The sequence below is a fragment of the Phyllopteryx taeniolatus genome, chromosome 1 (assembly GCF_024500385.1).
Source record: "Phyllopteryx taeniolatus isolate TA_2022b chromosome 1, UOR_Ptae_1.2, whole genome shotgun sequence".
Classification (NCBI taxonomy): domain Eukaryota; kingdom Metazoa; phylum Chordata; class Actinopteri; order Syngnathiformes; family Syngnathidae; genus Phyllopteryx; species Phyllopteryx taeniolatus.
In genome coordinates this window covers 50,149,159-50,173,034 of record NC_084502.1, presented here as the reverse complement: position 1 = coordinate 50,173,034, position 23,876 = coordinate 50,149,159, and the positions used below count along the sequence as shown (strand labels likewise).

Here is a 23,876-nt window from a genome sequence, read left to right as displayed (position 1 = left end):
GTTTAATGATACGTATGGAGCAAACACTGCGGAAAAAAAGTTATTTCTCAAAACAAGTACTGTAATTTTTCGTGTATAATGCACATTCCCCCCCCCCCCAAAAAAAATCTTCAAAAGTCAATAATGCACATTATACATAGGTATAGTAAAAGTTTGAAAATTCCTTCACACTTAAATGAGGTATATGAGTAGATGTTTTTTTAGAAAAGCCATCAATTAGTTTTAAGTATTAAGGCTGTTATGCACCCTAGCGTATAGTTTTGACACTGCAGTATTATTGACCCGAGTGAGGATAAGCGGTACAGAAAATGGATGGATAGATAAAGTTTACTACTTCTTTAGTAATGTAAGTATTGCTGTGGCGCACCATAGTGTTTAGTTTTAACACTGCAGCTTTACGCAAATATATTCCATCTCCCTCGTGACCATTGATTGGCATGTTAGCCGGCGTGCATAATGTACTTAAAGCTATAGAGGTCATGTGCCCAGATAACACGTTTACTCCTGGTGCAAGATAATAAAAAAATAGTTCAAAGCAAATTTATACAGCGCATTTCATACACAAGGTAACTCAGTATGCTTTACATGATTAAAACCATTTAAAAACACAGAAAAAAACAACTTATAAACATTTAGAACAGGGAAAAAAAAAAAAATATTAAAGCAGGGTACAGTTCAAGAACCATCATTTAAAAATGGAAACGCTCAAGAAAGCATGAGAAAAAAGAATAGTTTTTAACCTGGACTAAAAAATATTCACACTTGGGGCTGACGTCACTTATGTTGGCAACTTATTCCATTTGTTTGCAGCATAACAGCTAAATGCTGCTTCACCCTGTTTGCTTTGGAGTCTGTAGATCTCAGAGCCCTACTGGGTTTATATTTCATGAGCATTTCTTTCATGTATTCGAGACCTAAACCATTAAGTGATTTATAGACCAGTAGCAGACCTTTAATATCTATTCTAAAGCTGACCGGGATCCAGTTTAGAGACTTGGAGTAATATGTTCTGACTTCTTTGTTCTGGTCAGAACCCGAGCTGAGGCTTTCTGAATGAGCCACAGCTGTTTAATGCTCTTTTAGGAGAGTCTAGTCAGAAGGCCATTACAGTAGTCAAGTCTACTTGAGATAAAAGCATGGATTAGTTTCTCCTGGTCTGCTTGGCACATGCCAGCCTTCACTCTGGATGTGTTCTTCAGCTGGGAGAAGGCTGTTTTAGTAATTGATTTGATATGACTGTTGAAAGTCAGGTCGGAATCTACAACCCCAATTCCAATGAAGTTGGGACGTTGTGTTAAGCATATATAAAAACAGAATACAATGATATGCAAATCATGTTCAACCTATATTTAATTGAATACACTACAAAGACAAGATATTTAATGTTCAAACTGCTAAACGTTATTGTTTTTAGCAAATAATCATTAACTTAGAATTTTATGGCTGCAACACGTTCCAAAAAAGCTGGGACAGGGTCATGTTTACCACTGTGTTACATCACCTTTTCTTTTAACAACATTCAATACACGTTTGGGAACTGAGGACACTAATTGTTGAAGCTTTGTAGGTGGAATTATTTCCCTTTCTTGCTTGATATACAGCTTCAGCTGTTCAACAGTGGGGTCTTCCATTGTTGTATTTTACGCTGCATAATGCGCCACACATTTTCAATGGGAGACAGGTCTGGACTGCAGGCAGGCCAGTCTAGTACCCGCACTCTTTTACTACGAAGCCACGCTGTTGTAACACGTGCAGAATGTGGTTTGGCATTGTCTTGCTGAAATAAGTAGGGGCGTCCATGAAAAAGATGTTGCTTGGATGGCAGCATATGTTTCTCCAAAACCTGTATGTACCTTTCAGCATTAAAGGTGCCTTCACAGATGTGTAAGTTACCCATGCCATTGGCACTAACACAGCCCCATACCATCACAGAAGCTGGCTTTTGAACTTTGTGTCCATAACAATCTGGATGTTTCTTTTCCTCTTTGGCCCGGAGGACACGACGGCCACAATTTCCAAAAGCAATTTAAAATACTCGTTGGACCACAGAACACTTTTCCACTTTGCATCCGTCCATCTTAGATGAGCTCGGGCCCAGAGAAGCCGGCGGCGTTTCGGGGTGTTGTTGATAAATGGCTTTTGCTTTGCATTATAGAGTTTCAAGTTGCACTTGCATATGTAGCGCCGAACTGTATTTACGGACATTGGTTTTCTGTTCAAGCCCATGTGGTGATATCCTTTACAAATTGATGTCGGTTTTTGATGCAGTGCCGCCTGAGGGATCGAAGGTCACGGGCATTCAATGTTGTTTTTCGGCCATGCTGCTTACATGCAGTGATTTCTCCAGATTCTCTGAACCTTTTGATGATATTATGGACCATAGAGGATGAAATCCCTAAATTCCTTGCAATTGTACGTTGAGGAACATTGTCCTTAAACTGTTCGATTATTTTCTCACACACTTGTTCACAAAGAGGTGAACCTCGCCCAATCATTGCTTGTGAACTACTGAGCAATTCAGGGAAGCTCCTTTTCCCAATCATGGCACCCACCTGTTCCCAATTAGCCTGTTCACCTGTGGGATGTTCCAAACAGGTGTTTGATGAGCATTCCTCAAATTTCTCAGTCTTTTTTGCCACTTGTCCCAGCTTTTTTGTTAAGTTAATGATTATTTGCTAAAAACAATAAAGTTTATCAGTCTGAACATTAAATATTTTGTCTTTGTAGTGTATTCAATTAAATGTAGGTCGAACATGATTGGCATGTTCATTGACTGGTTAGAGCGTCAGCCTCACAGTTCTGAGGATCGGGGTTCAATCCCCGGCCCCGCCTGTGCATGTTCTCCCCGTGCCTGCGTGGGTTTTCTCCGGGCACTCCGGTTTCCTCCCACATCCCAAAAACATGCATTAATTGGAGACTCTAAATTGTCCGTAGGTGTGACTGTGAGTGTGAATGGTTGTTTGTTTGTATGTGCCCTGTGATTGGCTGGCAACCAGTTCAGGGTGTACCCCGCCTCCTGCCCGATGATAGCTGGGATAGGCTCCAGCACGCCCGCAACCCTAGTGAGGAGAAGCGGTTCAGAAAATGGATGTATTCTGTTTTTATTTTTGTTTAACACAACATCCCAACTTCATTGGAATTGGGGTTGTATTAGTACACCAAGGTTTCGGATTTGGTCTTTGGTTTTTAAAGAGAATATACAGTATTTACTAAGAGAGTGTACAGCATTTACTAACAGCAATCCTCTTTTCTTTATTGCCAAAAACAATTATTTCAGTTTTGTTGTGGTTTAATTGAAGAAAGTTTGGGCTCATCCAGTTATCTGTTTTAGACAGTGGCACAACACCTCAATTGAATTGTAGTCATCAGGAGGCACTGCTAGTGCTCCTCCACGGTGTTCTAGGTTGCCTTAAGATTGTCTCAGTTTTAATAGGAGCGACAGCATTCATGACATTTGAGATGTTCCAGGTGAATTTATGCAAAAGTTCATCAATTGTCTCAGCATTCACAGTTTATGACACAGCTGTGGTCTCCATAAACTTAGTGGTGGTAGTCTCATTTATGTACCCTTTCTTAATAGACAGAGGTTGTCTGAACTTTTGGGAGAATCTGGAATTCAAATGACACATAAAAATGGTCAGAAATAGCCTTATCCTTCATGTCTACTGATAGAATTTCAATGTCCTTAGAGATGACCAGGTCTAAAATGTGACCTTGAGTGTGGGTTGGACTCAATGTGTCAAATGTGTCCAGTATAGCTGAGAGTTCTTTAGAAATATTTTCCATGTTATTGTCAACATGAATATTAAAGTCTCCTATTTTGACAAAATAGTTGTAGTCAGTGCAAATAACTGACAGCAGTTCTGAAAAATTCTCCATAAATTTTCCAGTGTATCTTCGAAGTAGAAAAGAAACCGTTGGCTCACCCTTTACTTAAAAAACGGAAATATTCAAAATAGCTAAAATTACCGAGTATAATTTCTTTACACTGAAATATTGACTTTAAAATAGCAGCAATACCAAAGTCTTTTATTCCTATCCGACACTTGTTCATAAAATTAAAATTTGCTGGTGTTGCCTCATTTAGAATGGTATTACAGCTACTTTATGTTATAACCACGTTTCATTTAGTAGCAAAAAGTCTAGATCATAGGTTGTAATGTAATTAATCAAAATTTACTATTACCCAGTGACCTGATAGTGAATAGAGCTAGTCTTGCAGAGACAACTGGATACAATGGTTTGATAGGTTCACATTTTATCCTCACTGAGCTTGTAGTTCTACTTTCTTTGTGCCATATTTCTTTGACCAACTTTCTGTCCCTTGTAATTACTGGGATGAAAAATGCCTGATCTTCATAGGGGTCTGACGTATTCTGGAGAAGAATGCTGTTTGTATCTGATTTGCAGCCGCGACCCTGCACATATCAGTCAGATTTGGAGATAATAATATTCATGGGTGGAGGAGGGGCCCTTCGCATCTTGGTGGACGTTGGTTTCAGGCGAGGGGAGATAGGAGGAAGATATTGGCGTGGTGTGCGTTGGATTCCAACATTGACCAGCGGCCTGCATCCTGTCCGTCACATTGAATAGAACCTTTAGGCTAGATCAGGGGTGAGCAAACTCCAGCCCGCAGGCCACATCCGGCCAGTTGATTATTTCAATCCGCTCCGCCGAAGATTGGTACAGAATCGCCCAAATCATATCAAAATCATGACTACATTCATTTGACCTTGTCCTGTAATGCAGAGGGGTTCCACCAGGTTGTGATGTAATGCCCAGTGGTTCCACCAGGTTGTCCTGTAATGCCCAGTGGTTCCACCAGGTAGCGCAGTAGGTACAGTGATACATTGACTTGACTTTGGCTGTTCTGTTTTTACCTTGCTACTGCTCTGAACCCTTCTTCAACCATGAGTGGGTCAAAGAAAAGAAAAGTTGACAGTGAGTGCCGAGTGTTTAATATAGAATGGACTACTAAATACTTTGTCACTGGAGTCCGGTCAAAGGCTGTATGTGTAATTTGTTAAGAAACCATTGCGGTTTGAGAGGAATAAAACATCAGCCGTCACTTTTCTACCAAGCATGCTGATTATGCTAACAGCCAATCAACGCAGGAACTGATGGCTATAGCTCAGCGGTTAAAATCAAGCTTGCAGGCTCAGCAAAACACCTTTATCTGACAAACTGCCATCAAAGATTCAGTCACACAAGACCCTGTTTAGGTACAACTGCAGACTCCTTCTGCGCCTTTTGTCCATCAGCTGCGTCAACAAAGCCAATGTTTTCCTTTCGTGCCGCCGAATGACGTACACAGTAAAAAATGAAACAATGAAACTCATGGATAGTAGGTGTTACACTCTTTTGAGCCACTTATTTAATTGACAGAGCCTGCTGAAATTTTCATCTCCAGATTCTACCATTGGGAGAGTTCCACTTATGAAAACCTCAGCATCCAAACATTGCACTTTCGTTGGGAGATCAATTAAATGTTCTTTCAGTACCTCTGATTGCTGCTTGACAACATCCAGGGCCCCTGTATGTATAATGACAGATTTCACAGTTGGGTGCTCCTGAGTGATCCCCTTGATTTTTTAATTTTTTTTAATAATTTTTTTTTTGGGGGAGATATCAGACACCATATTGTTGGTAAAACACAGTACTTGGAGTTCTTCTCGCTGCAAAAACGTTTCACATCCTTGACAGCTCCATCACCATTAACATTTGGGGTGCAATTTTTTTCTTGTATGATTTACAACCCCTATTCCAATGAAGTTGGGACGTTGTGTTAAACGTAAATAAAAACAGAATACAATGATTTGCAAATCATTTTCAACCTATATTTAATTGAATACACTACAAAGACAATATATTTAATCTTAAAACTGATAAACTTTATTGTTTTTAGCAAATAATCATTCACTTAGAATTTTATGGCTGCAACACGTACCAAAAAAGGTGGCCGAAAAGACTGAGAAAATTGAGGAATGGTGAACAGGCTAATTGGGAACAGGTGGGTGCCATGATTGGGTATAAAAGGAGCTTCCCTGAATTGCTCAGTCATTCACAAGCAAAGATGGGGCGAGGTTCGCGTCTTTGTGAACTAGTGCGTGAGAAAATAGTCGAACAGTTTGACAATGTTCCTCAACGTAAAATTGCAAGGAATTTAGGGATTTCATCATCTACGGTCCATAATATCTTCAAAAGGTTCAGAGAATCTGGAGAAATCACTGCATGTAAGCGGCAAGGCAGAAAACCAACATTGAATGCCTGTGACCTTCGATCCCTCAGGCGGCACTGCATCAAAAACTGACATCAATGTGTAAAGGATATCACCACATGGGCTCAGGAACACTTCAGAAAACCAATGTCAGCCAATACAGTTCTGCGCTACATCCGTAAGTGCAACTTGAAACTCTACTATGCAAAGCAAAAGCCATTTATCAACAACACCCAGAAACGCCGTGGGCTTCTCTGGGCCCGAGCTCATCTAAGATGGACTGATGCAATGTGGAAAAGTGTTCTGTGGTCCGACAAGTCCACATTTCAAATTGTTTTTGGAAATTGTGGACGTCGTGTCCTCCGGGCCAAAGAGGAAAAGAACCATCCGGACTGTTATGGACGCAAAGTTCAAAAGCCAGCATCTGTGATGGTATGGGGCTGTGTTAGTGCCAATGGAATGGGTAACTTACACATCTGTGAGGGCACCATTAATACTGAAAGGTACATACAGGTTTTGGAGAAACGTATGCTGCCATCCAAGCAACGTCTTTTTATGGACGCCCCTGCTTATTTCAGCAAGACGATGCCAAACCTCATTCTGTACGTGTGACAACAGCGTGGCTTTGTAGTAAGAGTGCGGGTACTAGACTGGCCTGCCTGCAGTCCAGACCTGTCTGCCATTGAAAATGTGTGGCGCATTATGAAGCGTAAAATATGAGAACGGAAGACCCCGTAGACACTGTAGAACAGCTGAAGCTGTACATCAAGCAAGAATGGGAAAGAATTCCACCTAAAAAGCTTCAACAATTAGTGTCCTCAGTTCCCAAACGTTTATTGAATGTTGTTAAAAGAAAAGGTGATGTAACACAGTGGTAAACATGACCCTATCCCAGCTTTTTTGGAACGTGTTGCAGCCATAAAATTCTATGTTAATGATTTTTGCTAAAAACAATGAAGTACATCAGTTTGAACATTAAATATCTTTTCTTTGTAGTGTATTCAATTAAATATAGGTTGAACATGATTTGCAAATCATTGTATTCTGTTTTTATTTATGTTTAACACAACGTCTCAACTTCATTGGAATTGGGGTTGTAATTTCATACCTGTGAGTGGTGGTAGGAGATGAGCATTCTTGGCCAGGGTCTTCTAAAAGTGGCTCAATGAAGTTGTAAGTCTGAAGTCAATGTTTTGCATTGACTTGCATCCTCTTTTTTCGCTGTAGGGACCGTCCACAGCCGCTCCCTCGGGTTTGAAGAAGCACGCAACGCAGGCCATCCGGATTTGTCGGTAATCTGCTAGTGTTCTGTCCTCTCTTTTGGACGCTGTCCCATATCTTTAGGGTTTGCTCCCAGTAAATTCCAGGGAGAACTTCTGGATGATCCTTTACCGTTTCCACAGTCCACATCCGTCCGTCCTCTCTGTTGGTCAAAAGTGGCTCTCTGTGAGCATGCCTCTGCTCACCATTTTGAGACATCAGCAGAGTGGTTTCATTTCCGACTCTCCGTTTACATCCACATACACTTCAAGACGGTGGATTTTCGTTTCCAGGACTGCCATCTTCTTTAACAGTTTGTGATAGTCTTCAGTGGAAAAGGGAGATATCTTGTTGATGGTCTTGTTTCTAATAGTAGGCTTATGCTAATAAGCAGCCCGCACCCATGTAATTTTGAGGGGGTATCAAAAAATATTGAAATATGGCAACAACTGACTGTATCTACAAAACAAGTACAGTCCCGCAGGTTTAAAAATATCGCTAATGTATTTGGCAGAAGAAAAACAAATTAATCAGCAAGAAAAAGTTAAGACACAACAAAAAGCTGTAAAGGGGGAATAAAGACACAAACTCAATCAACAGTCACATTATTACAACTATTTATGGGATTAGGGGGCTAACTGATTTAAAACAGCATTTTAACAAGTATACAACGGCGCTAGACACGTTGGGAAATCCTCTGACAGCAGGCCGCCATAATGACATTTACTATGACGTCAACAATGACGTCATCGTAAAAACATGGCGGGTCGCTATCAGATTTCTCAGCGTGCCTAGCGCCGTTGTATAGGTGTTAAAATGCTGTTATAGGTCAGTTAATCCCCTCATACCATAAATAGTCATAATAATGGGAATGTTAATACAGTTTATGTGTTTATTCGCCCGGTGCAGCTTTTGTTGTGTCTTAACTATTTTTTTTATAATCCTGCACCAGGAGTGAACGTGTTATCTGGGCACATGACCTCTCTAGGTTTCAGTACATTTTGAAAGCTGGCTGATGTGCCAATGGTCACATGGGAGGTAGAAAATACCTCTGTAAAGCTATAGTGTTAAAACTAAACACGAGGGTGTGGCACAGTAATACATACATTTCTAAAGAACAAGCAAACTTTAGTATTGCCAATAATACTAATCAGACTTAATTAGAAAAACTAATTAGGAGGTTATCAGAAAAAACATGTATATACAGTGGGTACAGAAAGTATTCAGACCCCCTAACATTTTTCATTTTCTTTTATATTGCAGCCCATCCATCCATTTTCCATACCGCTTATCCTCACTAGGGTCGCGGGCGTGCTGGAGCCTATCCCAGCTATCTTCGGGTGACCCTGAACTGGTCGCCAGCCAATCGCAGGGCACATAGAAACAAACAACTATTCAGACTTACATTCACACCTACAGGCAATTTAAACTCTTCTTGAAATTTTTGTAGATTTATTAAAAAAGAAAAGCTGAAATATCACACACCCATAAGTATGCAGACCCTGGTGTTTGTTAGCAAATTCCATGCAGGCTTTCATGTGTCTTGCACTGAGGAGAGGCTTCCGTTGCGCCACTCTGCCATAAAGCCCGACTGGTAGACGGCTGCAGTGATGGTTGACTTTCTCCCATCTCCCGACTGCATCTCTGGAGCTCAGCCACAGTGATCGTTGGGTTCTTCTTTACCTCTCTCACCAAGGCTCTTCTCCCCCGATTGCTCAGTTTGGCCAGCTCTAGGAAGGGTTATGGTCGTCCTAAATGTCTTCCATTTAAGGATTATGGAGGCCACTCTGCTCTTATGAACCTTAAGTGAAGAATTTTTTTTTGTAACCTTGGCCAGATCTGTGCCTTACCACAATTCTGTCTCTGAGCTTTTCAGGCAGTTCCTTTGACCTCATGATTCTCATTTGCTCTGACATGCACTCTGAGCTGTGAGGTCTTATATAGACAGGTGTGTGGCTTTCCTAATCAAGTCCAATCAGTATAATCAAATTACAGTAAAACAATATTAAAAACCAAGTAATTTGTCCCGAGTGGAAAAAATGTGGAAGTAGTATTAAGTGTTGTGTTAAGATTCTTCCAATAAGCTCTTAAAACAAGGCTTTTTGTGTTCCTGTCAAAAGTCAAAACAGTCTTAAAATAAATAAAGTTGTTTTCACTAGAAATAAGATAAATACACTATGTGCAATTTTGCATTTTTGAAGGGTAGTTGGTGAAGGCATGTGTGTGCTCTGCATTTAGGCAGTGGAAAGATGCGTCAGGCTACAGAGGGTGTGGCCATGAAGCGCGTGGTTGAGAAATCTCCTGGGAAACTGTTGGTCAAGATGCCACGCAGCAAGGTGGAGTCCACCAGTGAGACCACACCCACCACTTCAAAGGTGCGACGGTGTGGCGTTCTCAGGAATGCTGAGCATCATACGAGGAAATTAATAGCGTGTAGCGTTGGAATGTGTTCTTTAAAAGAAATTGTGTTATGTGTGGGCATGGTGATTTCCTTTTAGGTGTCATCTCCTGCCCTGCCGTCAGTCAAGTCCCGTCCAGGCAGGAAGAGGAAATCAGAAAAGGATCTTCCTGCCCCTTTGAAGACCACACCCAAAAAACGTGGCAGGAAACCAGCCTCAGCTTCAGCAGCAGCCACAGCTGCAACGCCATCTTCCTTGTCAGCATCAACCTCCAGTATGTCAGTAGCAGGGGGCTACACCGCCGCCGCCATCATGGCCGCTGAGGCCAAGCGCAGAGCCACCAAGGAGTCTTCCAGCAAACCTGGCGTCCAGGAAACAGCCCTACCAATCAAAAAACGCAAAACGAGAGAGACAATTGAGGAGAGAGAGACTGTTCCGACTCCAGGATCTAGCACCACAGAGCCTGGCAAAATGGCACCCTCCGAGGGGGAGGCTGGTACAAAGGAGCCAACACAAACTTCCCAGGTTCACCTTGCCTCTTTGGAGGGGAGCCAGTACCAATCTCAGAGGCAGCTTTTTGCTTCCCAAGAAAGTCACTCACATGGACATAAGACACACAAAGGAAGGAAGCACAAGGAGAAGAGTGGAGCAGCAGGAAGTCAAGAGGAGGAAGTGACTGAAGATGTTGACGAAAAGGCAGGAAGAGGAGGAAGGAGTCGAAGCAGTAACACAAGTCCTTCCAAAAGCCATAAAAGGAAGGAGCGATCCCCACACAAACACCATCATCATCATCACCACCATCATCGCCATCATCATCGCCACCATCAAAGCTCTCTTTTGGATCATCCTCACTCAGCATCTGGATACTCCAGTGAGTCCAAACTGAAAACAGAGCTATACACTGAATCCCAGTCCGCTGTCCCCAAACCACCACCCCTGTCACACTCCTTGCCTCAACCCTGTCCCCTGCAGGCCCTCCAGACCCCATATCAAGGTCAGAGCAAAGCCCCGTCTCAACTTACAATTACTCAGTCTTCTCCCATCAGACATCCACCCCCTCAGCCAAGCCCTTTAAAAACACCACCCTCGGTCCAACACAAAACTCGGCTTACAATTCAGCATGCTCCACCTCTGTCACACCTGCAGGTCTCGCAGGTTCAGCACCCCCAGACAAGCAATCTTCATGAGCAAACCCAGTCCCCAGTAACACTCCAACCTCAAACTCAAACCAGACCCCCCTTTCAGACTCAACCACGTCCTCAACCCCAAGCTCTGACCAGGACCCACCACGCAGCTGAGCCGCAAATACAGCCCTGCACCACGGCCCAACCCCATCTACAACACCAGTCCAGGACCCCTGCCCAAACCCAGTTCTTGTACAGTCCCCCCACACAGACTCAGTTTAGATCACAGCCCCCTATCCAGATAAGCCCTCCTTTGGAACACCAGCTTCACATTCAAAGCAGACCACAACCCCCGCAGGCCCGAGCACCACTACATTTTCAACAGATTCAACCACAGCCGCCCAGGCCCCACCCGCAACAACCCCCACTACAACAACTATCTCTCCGCATGGCCAGTAGACCCAACCTGGCCTCAGCTCAACAGAGCGAGCAGCCTCAAGACCTCAGCACCACACCCACCACTCGCAGCGTGGAGGGGAGGCCCAGAACCGAAGTACAAGTCGAAGCAGGACTTGTTTCAGAAAGCAAAGACACAATTGGGGGTTCAAACAGCACCGCGAAGCCTCCCAGCTCAATGCGAGCCGATCCCCCCGGAAGAGCAGGGACGGAAGATTGTGTCGGTCTCGTGTCTGGGGTGGAAGGCCGAGCTCGGCTACGAGTGGATTCGGAGGTGGGGGGCGAGGGCAGGGAGCTCAGAGACATGGTCCCCCCATCTGCAGTTCCCTGTCCCAGCCGAGAGGAAACGGTCGAGTCTCGGACTGCTGTCAGCGAAAGGGTCAGCTGATCAGTGGGCGCGGTGAGGAAGTGGATTGCTCCATTATTGTGGACTGAGGTGGTACCAGTGAGGGCTCTTCCTCCATCTTTGTGCACTGTTGCTCCACGGAATAACGTTTCTCTTTTTGTCAACGATCTGAGCGCCGAGCTAGCACTGACAATGACTGAGGAGAAGGACAGATGGTGTCATTTTTTTAGGGAAAAAAAGGAAAATATAGATTTAAAGTGTATATGTGTGTGTGTGTCTATGCGTGTGTGTGTGTGTACATCATCAAAAGGCAGCTGTTGCGTCCCGCTCATTCGGGTGGGGTAAGGGGGGAGCAGTTTGGAACTAATAACAAACAGCTAAGGACAGATTATCTCCAACAAAATGTCGCTTCCGGGATATAAAATGTTTATTTTATTTTGTATTTTAATAGTTTGTTTCATCTCTACAGCTTTAAGGTTTGTAATTAACTGACACTCCCAAGCATGTGACTGCTGCTGACTGACACTCCTTTTAGTTAAGTCACATATTCAAAAACTCCCAACTTACTTGACTTCTCTCCTCTTCCAGTGCCCCAGACTAGTAGCCAACAGGTCTGCACTTAGTCCAAACACTTGAATTTCCTGAACGCGCTGACAAGTACTGGAATCTTTCGGACTGACATTCAAACAGACTCTCATCTTCGATTAGACATGAGTCGTTCTTCCATCTTGGTTGTGTTTCCAGAGGAAGTATGTATTCTGTAAAAGCGAAATCTCTTCACCTTGATTCTGGTCCCAATGGGAAAGCAAGCTAATGATTACTATTGGAGTCATCTTTGTCTTGAGTGTTCTGGAACAGTCGCTGGAAGGTTCGGAAGTAGAGGTCCATCATACCGTTTTGCCAGAGGAGCTAAACACCTGTTATGGGAAGTTGTGAATTCTACAACTTAACCATTCTGAACACAGTTGGATGATTGAAGCGGGATATCTACTGATTACTTAATGTGCACACATCACAGTGTTTGCTTGTAGATCTGGGGGTGGGGGGCGGTTAGCCAGAACTTTCACTCACAGACCCTTCCGACGGTAAAAGTGGCCACAGGTGTTTCTGTGATGTATTGTCTTCCTAATGTCTTGCGATGATAAACTAGTAACAGCGCTAAGAGCTTTTCCCATATTTTTTCACTCACACTCTCGTCTTTGTATCCTCTCAGGATATATTAGATGTTTTGTCATTGGTCAGACCACAGGAGACAGTTTTATTTTAAACAGATTAAGTACATGACTTCTCTTGCCCCAAAGATCGCCTCGTTCAACGGGAAGAGTGGCCCTAACGAGCTGTTTTGTCGCAAGATGAGTGAACGACTCACTGGTATGCAGGATGGTTGTTTCACAAACCACACTGGGCAGCAACAACCAACGCCCAATTGTTGACTACCCCAGGGAACACGCCGACTGAGGCATAAATAGAGGGACTCCACACTGGAAATTTAAAACTGAAGAAGCCTTTTGGATTAAACGTCTTCAACAAACAAGAACAGTCCAGTTTCCTTGATACAACATTTGCAGCTTGATGAACATACAGTACAGGACAGTACAGTACTCGGAAAAAATGGTATGTCTTTCTTAAATTTTTACAAATTTACAAGAGTTTTAGTCTAAGTGCTACTCCACTTCTGAATTGGAATGGTTGAGAAACTCTAGGAGATGTCTGATAGTATACAGTGCCATGAAAGTATATATAGAAGTATTGGCCTCCTTCTCAAATTCTTATATTTTTGCATAGTTTCCCCACTTTAATGTTTAAGATCATCAAACAAATGTAAATATCAGACAAATATAACTGAGGTGAACTTAAAATGTTTTTAAATTATTTAATTTATTAAGCAAAAAATAATAATTCAAAGTCACCTGCCTCTGTGTGAAAAAAGTAATTGCCCCCCCTCACCGCCTTTGTTAAATAATGAATTGTGGCTAATCACAATTTTGATTAATTTACGCTGATCACACCCAAGCCTGATTACCTCCAGACCTGTTCAATCAAGAAATCACTTAAACAGAATCTGGCCCAACAAAATCAAGTTGGACAAAAGATCTAAAAAAAGCTACAATAAAATGACAGGAGCCAAAGAAATTCCAGAAGAGTCAAGAAAAAAAAGTAATTGACATCTATCAGTCTGGAAATTGTTACAAAAGCCATTTCTAAAGCTTAAGGATTCCAGCGGACCATAGGAAGAGCCATTATCCTCACATGGAGAAAACATGGAACAGTGGTGAACCTTCCCAGGAATGGCCGGCCTGCAAAGATTACCCCAAGAGAACAGCAATGACTCATCCAGGAGGCCACAATGGAACTCAGGACAACTTCTAAAAAACTGCAGGCCTCCCTTGCCTCAGTTAAGGTCAGAGTTCATGACATAACAATAAGGAAGAGACTGGGCAAAAATGGCATCCATGGCACTGTTCCAAGGTGAAAAACCATTGCTGACAAAAAAGAAATTAAAGGCTCGTCTTATTTCTGGAAAAACAAACAAACAAAAAATAACCTGAATAATTACCAAGACTTTTGGGAGAATGTTACATGGAGTGACAAAATGAAAGTTGAGGTTTTTGGAAGGTGTGTATCTTGTTACATCTGGCGTAAATGTAGAACAGCATTTCAGAAAAAGAACATCATACCTACAGTCAAACATGGTGGTGGTAGTGTGATGGTCTTGGGCTGCCATGCTCCTTCAGGACCTGGACAACTTGCTGTGATTGATGGAACCGTGAATTCTGCTCTTTTAACAGAAAATTCTGAAGGAGAATGTTCAGCCATCAGTTAATGGCCTCAAGATGAAGCGCACTTGGGTTCTGCAGCAGGATAACGATCCAAAACACACCAGCAAGTCAACTTCTGAATGGCCCCCCCAAAAAATAATAATAATACTACAAATGGTTTTGGAGCTTTGGAGTGGCCAAGTCAAAGTCCAGACTTGAATTCAAACAATCCTGCAAGGAAGAGTGGGCCAAACTAGCTCCACAGAGATGTGATAGACTCATTGCCAGTATGAGAACATGCTTGATTTCAGTTGTTGCTGTTGAGGATGGCCCAACCAGTTATTAGGTTTAGGGGGCCTTTACCTTTTCACACAGGGCCAGGTAACTTTGAATAGTTTTTTTTTTCCTTAATAAATGAAATTACCATTTAAAAACAGCATTTTAAGTTCATTTCGGTTATATTTCTGATATTTACATTTGTTTGATGATCTTAAAGTGGGGAAACTACAGTATGCAAAAAATATAAGAATTTGAGAAGGGGGCCAATACTGTTTCACAGCACTGTACATTGTTGTGGTCTGTCGCCATGCATGTAATGGACTGACGTGACACTTGACGTTAGGCATGTGATGAAGCCTTCGACCTGACAAGTAAATGTCGGGGACTTTTATCAGTGGCCAGTCTCAGATTTTCCCCAATTTGTTGCTCTGTGGGCTGATGGTACTCCAAGTGAAAGAAATTGCATCAGCTGCTCATGAATGATGTCAAACAAGTCAAACATCCAAACATGTTCTCAACCTCACAATTGGAATGCAGTATTTGTACATTTCCATTTTGGCGTTCTGATCTCCTGACAGCTAGGAGGTGGCGACGTAGGAAAAGTGCACTTCGCTGGAGAATCTTCTCGCTGGATTGCAGGTCACCTGACGTTGACCCAAGCTCACCTCTGCGTTTGCGGCATTTGGTTTCCGCAAGCCCCTTAGCTGGCCGATGTCAGACCGAACAGGACCACAGTAAGCAGCCGCCATATTGCATGTTCCAGAGTCTAGTGCCTATAACCTCGCGCGTCTTGCCGGAAGCCACCATGTCAGCCAGCAGCCATGTTGTTCCTAGACTTAGTAGTGATGTGTGGTGACCTCAGCTGCTGAATAATAATACTCTGCTTACAACTTAATACACTGTCACTGTAGACTCACTAGTTTTTACTGGGTTCTTAGTTTTTTTTCTTATTAAAAGAGTTTGTTGTCCCCCTACAGCGTCCTTGTCTCGTCAACACACACACACACACACACACACACAACCAACCAGTCTTGTAACAGTACAAATTTACTGTAGTTACTGTACTCAAGGAGAACTCTCATATAGCTGTACTTCATTATGTATATCGGGCAACTTTCACTCGACTACATTTACTAGATAAATGCTAGATGCTTTTACTCAGATAAATGCGAGATGCTTTTTCCCATAACCATCTTACTTGTTACTACAACCCCAATTCCAATGAAGTTGGGACGTTGTGTTAAACATAAATAAAAACAGAATACAATGATTTGCAAATCATGTCCAACCTATATTTAATTGAATACACTACAAAAACAAGATATTTAACGTTCAAACTGATAAACTTTATTGTTTTTAGCAAATAATCATTAACTTAGAATTTTATGGCTCCAACACGTTCCAAAAAAGCTGGGACAGGGTCATGTTTACCACTGTGTTAGATCACCTTTTCTTTTAACAACATTCAATAAACGTTTGGGAACTAAGGACACTAATTGTTGAAGCTTTGTAGGTGGAATTCTTTCCCTTTCCCATTCTTGCTTGATGTACAGCTTCAGCTGTTCAGCAGTCCGGGGTCTCCGTTGTCGTATTTTACGCTTCATAATGCGCCACACATTTTCAATGGGAGACAGGTCTGGACTGCAGGCAAGCCAGTCTAGTACCCGCACTCTTTTACTACGAAGCCACGCTGTTGTAACACGTGCAGAATGTGGTTTGGCATTGTCTTGCTGAAATAAGCAAGGGAGTCCATGAAAAAGACGTTGCTTGGATGGCAGCGTATGTAAAACCTGTATGTACCTTTCAGCGTTAATGGTGCCTTCACAGATGTGTAAGTTACCCATGCCATTGGCACTAACACAGCCCCATACCATCACAGATTCTGGCTTTTGAACTTTGCGTCCATAACAGTCTGGATGTTTCTTTTCCTCTTTGGCCCAGAGGACACGACGTCCACAATTTCTAAAAGCAATTTAAAATACTCGTCGGATCGCAGAACACTTATCCACTTTGCATCAGTCCTTAGATGAGCTCAGGCCCAGAGAACCCGGCGGCGTTTCTGGGTGTTGCTGATAAATGGCTTTTTCTTTGCATTGTAGAGTTTCAAGTTGCACTGTATTTACTGACCTTGGTTTTATGAAGTGTTCCTGAGCCCATGTGGTGATATCCTTTACACATTGATGTCGGTTTTCGATGCAGTGCCGCCTCAGGGATCGAAGGTCACGGGCATTCAATGTTGGTTTTCGGTCTTGCTGCTTACATGCAGTGATTTCTCCAGATTCTCTGAACCTTTTGATGATATTATGGACCGTAGATGATGAAATCCCCAAATTCCTTGCAATTGTACGTTGAGGAACAATGTCCTTAAACTGTTCGACTATTTTCTCACGCACTTGTTCACAAAGAGGTGAATCTCGCCCCAGCTTTGCTTCAGGGAAGCTCCGTTTATACCCAATCATGGCACCCACCTGTTCCCAATTAGCTTGTTCACCTGTGGGATGTTCCAAACAGGTGTTTGATGAGCATTCCTTAACTTTCTCAGTCTTTTTTGCCACCTGTCCCAGCTTTTTTTGAACGTGTTACAGCCATAAAATTCTAAGTTAACGATTATTTGCTAAAACAATAAATTTTATCAGTTTGAACATTAAATATTTTGTCTTTGTAGTGTATTCAATTAAATATAGGTTGAACATGATTTGCAAATCATTGTATTCTGTTGTTGTATTGTATTTGTTTAACACAACGTCCCAACTTCATTGGAATTGGGTTGTATATGATAAAATCTGAAGAAATTGTTTGTTCACATGCCTGAAGCGGAAAGCCTTCTGCTTCCTGTGATTGGCAGAGGAAGGGTCATGAAAATGAGATGCAGGTAATCCGGAAGTCTTTCTATCCGACGCACCAGTAGTGTGTCGGGCTCTGTCTGTCTGTCTTGAGGCCAAAAGGCACCAGCGTTGTGTGATTACCAGACTAACTTCGCTCATTAGCCAACACGCAGATCTTTTAGCTACTGAACACCACTGAACTTAAAAATAATAATAATAATAATAAAAATTCTAACCATTAACATTTTTGGGGAATACTTTTAGTTCCATTATGGCTACGTTTAATATTAGAAAATGACTTGATACTTCAGTACAGAAAATAGAGATATTTTTTTAAGACTTTCATTCAAGTAATAATCTACAAGGTGACTAAGTTCTACCAGTTATTTTCTGTTATGAATAACATACTTGTACTTTTACTTGAGACGATGAAGACTGGCATCCACTTTCTGTTCTCACAAACAATCACACAGTGGATCATATCATCCCTCAAAAGTTATTACATCCTCATTCTTTGACCTAAGCTCCACTGTTTCAAAACGTTTGACAACTAACACTTTTGACAACTCTTTTGTGCCATTACAAAAGTCACTGATGATGCCACGGGACAAATGGAGATGTGCACATACACTACAGGGGGTCCTCAAATGTTTGTTTTTTCAAAGTTCCAATCTGTTCCCATGGCGGCGACATAACCCTAATGTGTATAAAAGTGGGAACTCATCTTAATCTATGGCAGTAGTGGCGTCATAAATACAGCAAATATTTGTCTGAAATATGCCTTCCTGTGCTGCGTGGCAATTATTACGCCGCACGCCATTCGTAACCTTGGGATACTAACCGGGAGGATCCCCTGTACTAGAGCTCGGCCATGAATTGAGATTTCGATTTTGGCTTCTAACGATGATACAAATGTTATAATTCAAGAAGAAATATTAATATGAAGCGGTGCAGGTTGTTCATGCAAGTTCCTGCGTTCTAAACGCACCCTGTGTTGGTTGTAGCAAGCCTGTGACGCATGTTTTTCTGCCTTCCCTGAGCATTGTTTAAGCTGTTTATGGACACCCCAGTTGGAGTATACTGTAAAACTAAACGCACAGCAAAAATAATTACTCAGATTGAATATTAAAATAGTTGAGACCGAAAGAACATGATTCCGGATACAAGTGGCCGAAATGAGTTTCCTCCGCAGGGTTCTCCCTTAGAGATAGGGTGAGAAGCTCGGTCATCCGGAAGGGACTCAGAGTAGAGCCGCTGCTCCTCTGCATGAGAGAAGCCAGATGAGGAGGCTCGGGCATCTGATTAGGATGCCTCCTGGACGCCTCCCTGGTGATGTTTTCCGAGGACATCCCACCGGGAGGAGACCCCGGGGACAAACCAGGACACGCTGGAGAGACTATATCTCCCGGCTGGCATGGCAACGCCTCAGGATCCCCCCAGAAGAGCTGGGTGAAGTGGCTGGGGAGAGGGAAGTCTGGGCTTCCCTGCTAAAACTACTACCCCCGCGACCTGACCCAAGAGGAAGAAAATGGATGGATGGGTGAATATTTAAATACAAGACACACAATTTTAGAAATCGCCAGTTTATGGCTATCAGTCAATGGAAAACCCTATTGACGGGCTAGCGAACATGAACATTAGATCACGGGAGGGATTTACCTTCAAATAACGAATATTTATACACAAACGCCAAAGTAACACATACAGACCGACAATATAACAATACTCACGGGCATATATTCTTCCTAATCTGTGAAAAACGAGTTAGTTTTGTTGCCACTTTCTTGTTCTGCTTTTGTTTTAGCTTACTGTAATATGCAGCTCCATGCATGCATCGCACCACACTGCCTGCGAGAGGCCAAGGCGCGTACAGCAGCAACAGCATATACAGTCATGCTGTAAAATGCTTTTTACCCCTGACTGTCTGACATGAAATCAGACTAAAATTTTCCTGTTTTAGGTCACTTAGGATTGCCAAATTTTTTTCTTTTTGCTTAACGCAGAGGCGGGTAGTCACGCGCTACATTTACTCAAGTGAAATATTTGATAATTTGTAATTGTCAGAGTGGTTTGAATGCAACATACTTCTTGCTTGAGTATTTATGTGAAGAAGAATCGATACTTTTACTCCGTTACAATGATCGACATGCCGCTAGCTACTTATATTTATCCATTATTGCGTGCGTGATCTATTTTTAGACTTCATCATCGACTTCTGGTTAGAGGGCATCCATCCATCTCTTTTCCGAGCCGCTTATCCTCAAGGGTCACGGGAGTGCTGGAGCCTATCCCAGCTATCATCGGGCAGGAGGCGGGGTACACCCTGAACTGGTTTCCACCCAATAGCAGGAGACATGTAAACAAACAACCTTTCGCACTCACATTCACACCTACGGGGAATTTAGAGTCTTCAATTAACCTACCATGCATGTTTTTGGGATGTGGGAGGAAACCGGAGTGCCCAGAGAAAACCCATGCAGGCACGGGGAGAACATGCAAACTCTACACAGGCGGGGCGGGGATTTAACCCCGGTCCTCAGAACTGTGAGGCAGTCATCCACCGTGCCCCTCGGTTAGGGCGCAGTTACGGCTAATTCAACGTGACCAATCAGGCGGCACAAGGCAGTCACGTGACCTCACACAAACCCTTCGTGGGCCAATCAAAGTGACTCATTTTGGGACAAAAACAGCCACGAGAGTGTTTATTTAACAGCTTTAAACACTTTCTTATTCTCACAAATAAAAGGCAGCTTACTAAAATTATTAAAAGAACGTACAGTGCAAATAAAATATTTTTTAAAAATGATTTTTAAATGGTCGGCATGGTGGACAACTGGTTAGCACATCTACCTCACAATTCTCAGAACCCGGGTTCAAATCTAGCCTCGTCTGTGGAGTCTCCCCGTGCCTGCGTGGGTTTTCTTTGTGTATTCTGGTTTCCTCCCAAATCCCAAAAAACATGCATGGTAGGTTAATTGAAGACTAAATTGCCCATAGGCGTGAATGTGAGTGCGAATGGTTGTTTGTTTATATGTGCCCTGCGATTGGCTGGCGACCAGTTCAGGGTGTACCCCGCCTCTTGCCCGGAGTTAGCTGGAATAGGCTCCAGCACGCCTGCAAGCCTTGTGAGGACAAGTGGTACGGAAAATGGATGGATGTTAAAATGCTTTAAAAGCGATTAATCATCAGCATGAAAAAATATGTTTTTGTCCTGGATTTAAAAACATTCACACTTGGGGCTGACTTCACTTCTGTTGGCAGCTTATTCCGTTTGTGTGCAGCATAACAGCTAAATGCTGCTTCACCATGCTTTTTTTGAACTCTGGGCTCCACTATTTAACCTGAACCCTACTGGGTTTACCAACCCCAATTCCAATGAAGTTGGGACTTTGTGTAAAACTAATGATTTGTAAATCCTTTTCAATTTATATTCAATTGAATACACTACAAAGACATGATATTGAATGTTCAAAATGATTAATTTTCCTTTTTTTTGTTGTTGCAAATATTCTCTCATTTTGAATTTCATCCCTGCAACACGTTCCAAAAAGCTGGCACATGGGTAACAAAAGACTGAGAAAGTTGAGGAATGCTCAAAAAACATCTGTTTGGAACATTCTGCAGGTGAACAGGTTAATTGGAAACAAGTGAATGTCATGATTCGGTATAAAAGGAGCAACCCAGAAAGGCTCAGTGCCAAGGATGGGGTGGGGTTCACCACTTGGTGAACAACTGCATGAGCAAACAGTCCAACAGTTTAAGAACATTTCTCAACCTACAATTGCAAGGAATTTAGGGATTTCACCATCTACGGTCCAAAATATCATCAAAAGATTCAGAGAATCTGGAGAAATCTCTTGCCAACATTGAATGCCCGTGACCTTTGATCCCTCAGGCGGCACGGCATTAAAAACCGGCATCATTGTGTAAAGGATATCACCGAAAAAAATTTCAGTTAACAAAGGTCTACAAATGTATGTCAAAACTACCATGCAAAGTGAAAGCCATACAGTGTATCAACAACACCAAGAAATTCTGCTGGCTTATTTGGGCCCGAGCTCATCTGAGATGGATTGATGCAAAGCGGAAAAGTGTGCTGTGGTCTGATGAGTCCACATTTCAAATTGTTTTTGGAAATCATGGACGTCGTGTCCTCTGGGACAAAGAGCAAAAGGACCATCCGGCTTGTTATCAGTGCAAAGTTAAAAAGCCAGCGTGTATGATGGAATGTGGGTGTTTTTGTGCCCATGGCATGTGAAACATCTCTGAAGGCACCATTAATGCTGAAAGGTACGTACAGGTTTTGGAGCAACATATGCTGCCATCCAAGCAAAGTATTTTTTCAGGGATCTCCCTGCTTATTTCAGCAAGGCAATGTCAAGGCACATTCTGCACGTATTACAACAATGTGGGTTTCTAGTAAAAGATTGCAAGTAGTAGACTGACCTACCAGCAGACCTGTTTTGGTGTGGTGCATTATGAAGCGCAAAATATAACAAACAGACCGAGGACTGTTGAGCAATTGAAGTTGTACATCAAGCAAGAATGGGTAAGTATTCCACCTACAAAGCTTCAACAATTAGTTTCCTCAGTTACCAAACGCTTATTGAGTGTTTTTAAAAGGAAAGGTGACGTAACACAGTGGTAAATATGCCCCTGTCCAAGCTTTTTTGGAATGATTTGCAGACCTCAAATTCAAAATGAGTGAATATTTGCAAAAAGCCAAGTTTATCAGTTCAAATGTGAAATATCTTTTCTTTGTAGTGTATTCAATTGAATATAGGTTGAAAAAAATTTGCAAATTATAGCATTTAGTTTTTATTTGTTTTACACGTGTCGACTTCATTGGAATTTGTGTTTGTATATTCCATAAGCATTTCTTTATAGGTGCCCTTCCATCAGAATTTTTCTACTGTTGTATGCATAACAGGTTGAAAATGTGTCTGTGACATGGTTTAAGCTTGACATCTGTGTGGTTTGTCGTTTGAATGCAAAAGCCTTTAAACATCAAAACCGCTTGCAATCGACAGGATTTGAAATTGCTGACAGTGTGATCTAGTTTTGGTAATTCATATATTTATATTGTACCTGACTACTTTGTGAGACTGGAGGACGCCTCGCCGCAGCGCAACTAAAAGTGAGTCGGTCTAATTTGTTTTGGAACGCTGGAGGCACGTGCCAAGATGTTCGGTAGTTCGATAGCGACGAGGAAAAAGATCAAAATTCCTTACATGAACTTTAAGGCCCTGAATAGAAGACGAGGGTTCTCCGTGGACACTGGGAGGAACTTGAATTTAAATGGGTCTGTGGATGAATTGGCGGGTAGGCACAGCTGTGCTGTAAATGGGTCAGAGTGAGGAGGTTGTGAAATAAACGACAGCAGTGATGATGAAAGTATGGAGGTTAGGTGTGAGAATGACGGAGCGGGAGGGAAAAGGGAAGACCCATTTGAGGGAGTTGGCACGAAAAAACTAAAGCAATTAAATGGAAACGCTGAGGTAGCACAAACAAAAAAAGTTTTGGAGAAGGAATTTAAAGTCGTCCTGCGATTGGCTGGCGACCGGTTCAGGGTGTACCCCGCCTCCTGCCCGAAGATAGCTGGGATAGGCTCCAGCAGCCCGTAACCCTAGTGAGGATAAGTGGTCAAGTAAATGGATGGATGAATTTAAAGTCATACAGTGCATACGGAAGGTATTCAGACCCCCTTAAAATTATCACATATTTCATGGCCAATTGCACGCTATACTGGTAGAACTGGGTGAAGTTATTTATGAACAATATATATATATATATATATATATCCACATACACACACATACATATATACACACACACATCCATTTTCTGAGCCGCTTCTCCTCACTAGGGTCGTGGGCATGCTGGAGCCAATCCCAGCTATCATCGGGCAGGAGGCGGGGTACACTCGAACTGGTTGCCAGCCAATCGCAGGGCACATAGAAACAAACAACCATTTGCACTCACAGTCACACCTACGGGCAATTTAGAGTTGTCAATCAACCTACCATGCATGTTTTTGGGATGTGGGAGGAAACCGGAGTGCCCGGCGAAAACCCACGCAGGCAGAACATGCAAACTCCACACAGGCGGGGCTCGGGATTGAACCCCACTCCTCAGAACTGTGAGGCAGATGCTCTAACCAGTCGTCCACCGTGCCACCACATATATATATATATATATATATATATATATA

General features: G+C 42.5%; 2 protein-coding genes across 5 annotated transcripts in view; one reads left to right on the top strand and one right to left on the bottom strand.

The window, feature by feature from the left end:
* LOC133465136 (proline-rich protein 36-like) overlaps positions 1 to 23,876 on the top strand; it is a 77,614-nt gene that overhangs the window by 7,363 nt on the left and 46,375 nt on the right. The window contains exons 2-5 of one of the 4 annotated variants that reach the window (XM_061747604.1): positions 7,445 to 7,509; positions 9,716 to 9,852; positions 9,976 to 13,416; positions 15,419 to 15,557. The exons of 1 other annotated variant lie outside the window; for it this stretch is intronic. In XM_061747604.1, coding sequence (XP_061603588.1) covers positions 9,727 to 9,852; positions 9,976 to 11,844 — 1,995 coding nt within the window. In that variant the 5' untranslated portion in view covers positions 7,445 to 7,509; positions 9,716 to 9,726 and the 3' untranslated portion in view covers positions 11,845 to 13,416; positions 15,419 to 15,557. Of the gene's footprint in view, positions 1 to 7,444; positions 7,510 to 9,715; positions 9,853 to 9,975; positions 13,417 to 15,418; positions 15,558 to 17,496; positions 19,206 to 23,876 lie in introns of those variants that run through there. 2 more of the 4 variants (XM_061747598.1, XM_061747633.1) reach the window with 2 other exon arrangements.
* The window catches only part of fignl2 (fidgetin like 2), a 543,953-nt gene continuing 520,696 nt past the window's right edge, over positions 620 to 23,876 (bottom strand). The window contains exon 4 of the transcript XR_009784572.1: positions 620 to 1,428. The gene's annotated coding sequence lies outside the window, so the exon portion shown is untranslated. The remainder of the gene's footprint in view (positions 1,429 to 23,876) is intronic.